Consider the following 7332-nt stretch of genomic DNA (forward strand, 5'->3'; position numbering starts at 1 on the left):
TTGAAGCACAGAGAACAATTAAAAATCTTCAAGCAGGAACTCAAGACAAATATTTTGCAGTTTATGGGATTATCAACCCCTGTGAAAAGTGTCAGTGGCAGGGCTTATAATACACTCCTCTATTCTGTTGCATCACCAAGTTGGATTTTGAAAGATTTCTTTTGGTGGTGGTGGTGGTGGTGGTGGTGGTGGTGGGGGGGGGGGGGGGTGGGGGTGGAGGGTGGGGGTGGAGAGGAGGGGGAAGTTACAGTTAATGGACAAGGCCGCACCTGATAGAACAGATTAGCCCTGTTATAGCTGGACCGGAGTATGACGCAAGCGTGCAGGTTCAGCAAGCTCTTGACATCTTCAAGCACACCAGCTGTAGCCGTGGCAGTCAATCCCAGCACGGGCACCTCAGGAAACTGTCGCTTGAGGACACCCAGCATCTTATAATCTGCAGAGAAAAAAACATCCAAGCATCCTTCATGATGTGGGGGAACCTCAATGAGCATCATATCCTGGATATCAATAGATAACAATTAAACAATACAGGAAATAAATGAAGTATGATACAGGGAGGTCCAAAAAAGTTTACACTTTTTCAGAGGCAGATTTCTTAGAAGTGAAGAGACATGTTAAAACGGTTTTACGATATTCCTTAACTACAAGATCCTGGTCGTGTAGATGGTGAAAATGGCTTTGAAATATAGCTCAAGTTAAGAAACTGTGGCCATTTACAGAAGAATAGTCAAAAACTAGTTTGTCCACGTCTATTGCAGTCATGTAGACATAATTACAACTAGAGGTTGTAAGAACAACCACACGGTGTTGGGCCATGGATTTCCGCAAACTTTGCCACACACATCAAATCAAAATATTCATGTTGAAATCCATGTTTGAATTTTTCAACATGCCGCCAGAGGGCGCTCTAACATTTGATGATGTCACCTGTACAATTTTTGTACAGTACTGCCTAGGCAGACACTGACATCGTTGAAAGGAAGTTCACATCTTCTGCCAATTTCAAATAATAAGGCACTTCCGGTTTCGACCGGAAGGAAGGGTCAAGTGATTTTGCATTTAATACCAAAAATTATGACCCTGCAATATTGTATCGATTGCCATAAAAAACAAAATCAAATCTGTAGCAGTTGATTTTATATTGATTTTCAAAGATTAAATCTAGAAATCTTTGATTGCTTGTAATATGATAATTGATGACATCATTTTGACATCATTACCAGAAAGTTCAAGAGTTATTTCAACTGTGCTATATGTAGCCAAATCTTGATTATATCTATCATGAATGATTTTTTAGCAATTTTTGAAGGTTTTAAAGGTCTTTTTATTGTAACTGCCGATATGATGACTTAATAAAAAAATTTTCACGCACATATTTTTCTGCATGAACTTCATCATGTACATTAAGTTTGAAGCAATTACCGCAAATCTCGCCACATACATCGAGTGATAATGCGTTTTGGACGGTTTTGAACCTGCCGCTAGAGGGCGCTGTCACATTTTATGACGTCACCTGTAATATATTCCTGAAGTACAGCCTAGGCAGACACTCGCATCTTTGAAAGCAAGTTCGTATTTTCTGCCAATTTTAAATAATAAGGTACTTCCGGTTTCGACCGGAGGGTCACATGATTTGCACTTAATACCGAAAATTACGACCCTGCAATTTTGTTTCAATTGCCATAAAGAACAAAATAAAATCTGCAGCAGTTGATTTTACATTGATTTTCAAAGATTAAATCTAGAAATCTTTGCTTGCTTGTAATATGATACTTGATGACGTCATTGTGACGTCATTACCAGAAACCTCCAGAGCTATATTTACTGTGCTATATATAGCCACATCTTGATTATATCTCTCACGGTTGATTTTTTTTAGCAATTGTTTAAGGTTTACAGATTGTTTTATTGTAACTTCCGGTCTGATGACGTAATCAATTTTTTTTTGTGAGGAGGTCTTGTCTGCATTATGGTCATCATGTACATTAACTTTGAAGCGATTACCGCAAACTTCGCCACGGACATCAAGTGAAAATGCATTTTTGACGTTTTTTAACCTGCCGCTAGAGGGCGCTCCAACACTTCATGGCATCACCAATCATTTTTTTTGAAAGATCAATCGAGGCAGACACCAACAGCGTTAAAAGCAAGTTCATATCTTCCGGTTTTGACCGGAAGGAAGGGTCATGTGATTTTGCACGCACAAGATAAATTGAAGATTATGTATTATCATGTCAATTCCCAAAAAATTCAAGTTCCGGTCTCGCACGGTTGATTTTATATTGAATTTCAATGATTAAATTTATTATTTTTGAAGTGACGTCACGTGACCCATGATGACGTCATGATGACGTAATTGCAAAAAAGCACATCTTCAGTGGGTTGTGCATTCATGTATTGACAATTGATGTTAATATATGTGTTCATTTTGACAAACAGTTGGAAACGAGTGTGTCTTGAATAAAAAAGAATAATAGTAAACTCTTACAATAACAATAGGTGTTGGGCTGAGGCCCAACACCTAATTATTACAGTTATTTGTGCATGCAGTGCTATTGTGATGACCATATCTCACAAACTTATGTGTGGACAAACTTGCTTTCGACCATTTTTCTTTAAACATCGCCATTTCTGAATTAAGGTTTTTTTCAGTGCCGTTTTCACCATATGCCACAAAGATGCTGTAGTTTAGGAACATATTGAAACAATATTAACGTGTCTCCCCAATTCCAAGAAATTTGCATCTGAAAAAGTGTAAACGTATTTTTTGGATCACCCTGTACAGGGTGGTTCAAAAGAAAGGACACCCACATTTGACAGTAATTTTCACCTATTTTAAAATTATTTTTAACTGTCGATTAGTAGCTATTAAAGTACTGGCCTTTAAGCAAATGTGACGGAAAAAATCGTTGCATTTGCACATTTTGTCGTTAAGCTATGCTAATTTGAACATTTCATATGCGAAACCTGTTTGTCCACGGAGGTATACATTCCCTTCGCTTGACTGAGCTCAGCTATCGGAGCTTTATTTGAAAGGGCATGGCATTTGATAGTTAGCTTAGGTCATGTTATGGAGCAATGAACTTAAGCCGACAGCTCATTGAGTAGATGATCTTAACACTGACATGAATAATTGGACAGCTTCAATAAAAGTTACCAGGGCAAAATCTATTTTGGTGGGAAGGTTTTTTAATCTTTATGAACTACGAAAACATCCAATTTACATAGAATAACCCGTGGACAAGACTGATTTTGGTGACTTGTATTCAAATTATCATAATATCACTATTTTTGTGACTTTTACTAAGCTTTTTTCACCATGCATAGTTAAAGGCCTATACTTTACTACTAGGTGAAAAAAAATATTTAAAATAAGTGCACTAAGTAGGTGAAAATTGCTGTCAAAAGTGGGTGTCCTTTTTTTGGAACCACCCTGTATAGTCATTTTCCCTGATAAATCTAACAGTTTGAATGCCTGCCTTAAACATGTAGTCCCTGTACTACTCACTGTGCCTGTTACATATCCTGCCTAGCTCGATCAGCAGGGAATAACCACAGCTAATACTTCATTTGTGGTGTCTTGCACCCTCAGATGTAAAAGAAAATGCCATGTCTCACATCAATGAGAAATAAAGTTTATGAAATCAGCAGATCTATGGGCTCCGTGCGCCAACGAAAGAGGGCGCCCTATCACTTAGCAATGACGTCCCATGGGCAGGACATTTCGCTGGTTGATGCGCACCGTTCCTTGTGTGTGACGCACGTACACCAGGGGATTCAGTTGTACTATGTACACGCAGTGCTAGTGGTGGACGCGCATCGCGGCAAAATTCCAGTCAGGCAAGATGGCGTCGGTCGGTCACCCCCAACTGTACTTTCTTTGCCGGTGAGGGGGTACTTGTGAACGGAGCGAATGGGGACAGGATTCAAGGAGCACACAAGATCAACCCCCCCCCCCCCCTCTCAGCTGTGGGTGAACATTTAGTTCAACAAAGGCACAACATCACTTTGGACAATGTACAAGTCATAGCACACGAGGAACGCTTCTGGAATAGAAAGATCAGGGAGGCCATAGAGACCCAGAACCCAACACTCAACAGGGACGCAGAATACGACCTGCCCGCCATCTATGACGATCTGCTCTCACGTGACCGCCCCAAAGATGGTCACGTGAGTGGAGGGATTTAGCCACAATGCTGAATGAAGAGGTCGTGACGACCTCGCAAGCTATGTCATGCTTAACAAAATCAGACTCTGAGAGGTAACTATTATTTCTATATCAATATGACAGAGCCCAATATCAGTATCCATGCTGCCCTTTATGAAAATGATGTGTATTTTTATGTAACAAAAGTCTTTGAATGAGTAGTGATGGCATAGGCCATCACGGAATACAAATGTTTAACAATTGGCCTGTTAACACATATTAACAAAATCTTGAGTGAAGATTTTACTGCTCCCCATTAAAATCACGTCACACAAATTTGTTTGCAAAACTGGATGTCGTGATCGTGTAGTAACAGCTTTCAGATACTGTTCTATTCTGCACTACAGAATGTAACACTTAAATTAGGCAGTTTTAACATCTTTTCGTTTTCTGTACAATATGGGGTGATACTGGGGAGAGAGCAGCTTTGTTGGTTGTTTTGTCTGTCTGTAATTGACAGGCATGACGTTCCAGGTGTCATGGTCTGTAAGAAAAAGACATCTGCATCAAAAAGTCGGCAGTGTTTGAATCAGTCTCTGGCAAGTAAAGGAAAGTTACTGACCTGGCCTGAAGTCGTGCCCCCACTGACTGCAGCAGTGCACTTCATCAATAGCGATCCTGGCCAGCCGTCCCTTGATGTAACACTTCTGGAGCTGGGCCATGAAGCGTTTACTCTTAGCGATCTTCTCTGGGGTGACGTACAGCAGACGCAGGGGGGCTTTGGGATCCAACATGGCTGCATTGGTTGCTTTCAACTGAGGATTGAAAAAAAGTGGATAACCAATTCGCTGGAATAGTGAGCCACGACGTAACACAGAATAATGTTGTGCAAACCGAAACCTGCCCGACCCAAAACCGACCCAATAGTGAGTCGCGACGTAACACAGAATAAAATTGTGAAAACCAAAACCTGCCCGACCCGAAACCGACCCAATAGTGAGTCGCGACGTAACACAGAATAATGTTGTGCAAACCGAAACCTGCCCGACCCGAAACCGACCCAATAGTGAGTCGCGACGTAACACAGAATAATGTTGTGCAAACCGAAACCTGCCCGACCTGAAACCGACCCAATAGTGAGCTGTGATGTAACACAGAATAATGTTGTGCAAACCGAAACCTGCCCAACCCGAAACCGACCCAATAGTGAGTCGCGACGTAACACAGAATAATGTTGTGCAAACCGAAACCTGCCCGACCCGAAACCAACCCAATAGTGAGTCGCGACGTAACACAGAATAATGTTGTGCAAACCGAAACCTGCCCGACCCGAAACTGACCCAATAGTGAGTCGCGACGTAACACAGAATAATGTTCTGCCAAACGAAACCTGCCCGACCTGAAACCGACTTTGGGTCGAGGCCAGTCAGTTTTTTAGTTGGGTCGAGTCATTTCAGTTGGGTCGAGTCGGTTTTGGTTTTGCGTTTGCCATTTTTGGGTCGGGTCGGTTAAGCCATCTTGTGAAAAACCTGAAATAAAAAGAAAGGTTCGAAAATTGTAGCGGTGCAATATTATTGTCACTGTGCCCGGTACAGAACGACTAACGTCAACCCACCGAATGAGCATGTGGCTTGTGGTCTATCACGTACAGTCTATAATGTGTAGGCCCACCCATAAGTCATGTTATGATTCTTTACCGTACCGTATGGTTTGATTCTGTTACTGAGAAAAGACGATTGTCCTCGACGCTCACAAGTTCAGGCACGAAAAGCGGACACAGTTGCCCAAACCAGATATTGTTGGTTTTTTTTCAGTGTTGTAGTACTCATACTCGGTACTCGTACTCGAGTACTACTCGAGTACTTTTTGGAGTACTCGTACTCGTACTCGTACTCGAATGTCAAAGTACTCGTACTCGAAATGATGGCACTTGTACTCGGGCAGCAGAGTACTAGTACTCGCCATGTCAAAACTGTACTCGATCGTTAAAGTACTCGTACTCGAATAGCAGTACTCGGGGGGAAAAAATGTTATAGCTTCACTTACCATGGCCTTATTTTATTGATACTTTCAGTTTGAATGATTGATTGGCTTGTTGAGAGATCGAGATTTCCTGATTTTCTTCTGTGCAAGTCCGGACAAATACATTTAACAGCTGGCCATGAGTGGGTCTGTATATCGGTCTGACTGGGCCTGGGCCAATTACGCACAATGAACCATTTGCCGTATGGCCGTATTCGGAAATGCGAGTACTCGTACTCGTACTCGAAAGTACAAGTACTCGTACTTGTACTCGTACTCGTACTCGGAAGTACAAGTACTCGTACTCGGAGACCCGTTCTTGTACTCGGAGGTACAAGTACTTGTACTCGTGCTCGGCAACCCAAGTACTCGGCATTACTCGCTACTCGGAAAATAGTACTCGACTACAACACTGGTTTTTTGTTGGGTCGGGTTAGGTCGGATTAGGGAGTTCAGATCAGTTTCAGTTTGGATTCGGTTTATATCTTTAATGTTTTGGGTCGGTTTGGCCTGGTCAACCGGACCCAATGCACAACACAAACTCAGAAGTGCAACCATGATTTCTGGTTCACGCACACTGCACAGGCCCAGTGAACACCATGGTTTAGTATTTGAACCCATTGCATAATTGACTTGACTCTGGTGGGGCACGTGTGGTCTAGCGGTGGAGCACAGGATTCATGATCCTGAGATTGTGGGTTTGAGCCCTGCCGCAGCCATGCGTGCTGTGCCCTTAAGTAAGGTGCTTTACCTCAATTACTCCTCTCAACCCAGATGTTAAATGGGTACCGGCATTATTCAATGCTGGGAAGGTTACAGACTCGCTGTGGAGGAGGTGTGGCGATCCCCCCCACAGCAGCATTTGATGCACTCGAATCTGGCCCAATAGCTTCAAAAGAGAGATGGGCTCTCCGTTCCTGTGAACACAGGTTTATCCCCCTTACCTTATTTTGATTCTGAAGTAAAAATAAGCACAACCGTGTTTGCAACTTTTGTGACGACAATCTGCTGAAAGGTAGTGAACAGTTTTCTGTTACTAATTTGTGAAAATGTTCTACAAATGTAGGACGTAAAATTGCTGTCTGTGATCGCGTGTGTTAAACGTATGTGAAATTTGTCGTTACGGAATGCACATGAACCGTTGTTGAGAAAGTGAGCCT

At 42.1% G+C, this 7332-nt stretch overlaps 1 protein-coding gene across 1 annotated transcript; it reads right to left on the minus strand.

Moving 5' to 3' along the window:
- Positions 1-269: 269 nt before the first annotated feature.
- LOC115923645 (ATP-dependent DNA helicase Q1-like) lies at positions 270-6548 on the minus strand (the record flags this gene model as incomplete). The annotated part of the gene is made up of 3 exons (XM_030984803.1): positions 6438-6548; positions 4773-4965; positions 270-436 (listed from the first exon to the last, which is right to left on the minus strand). Coding segments are annotated over exons 1-3 (471 nt in total), but the record flags the coding sequence as incomplete, so codon positions are not given.
- Positions 6549-7332: the final 784 nt, after the last annotated feature.

Source organism: Strongylocentrotus purpuratus, unplaced genomic scaffold (genome assembly GCF_000002235.5).
Source record: "Strongylocentrotus purpuratus isolate Spur 01 unplaced genomic scaffold, Spur_5.0 spur5_contig_345, whole genome shotgun sequence".
NCBI lineage: Eukaryota > Metazoa > Echinodermata > Echinoidea > Camarodonta > Strongylocentrotidae > Strongylocentrotus > Strongylocentrotus purpuratus.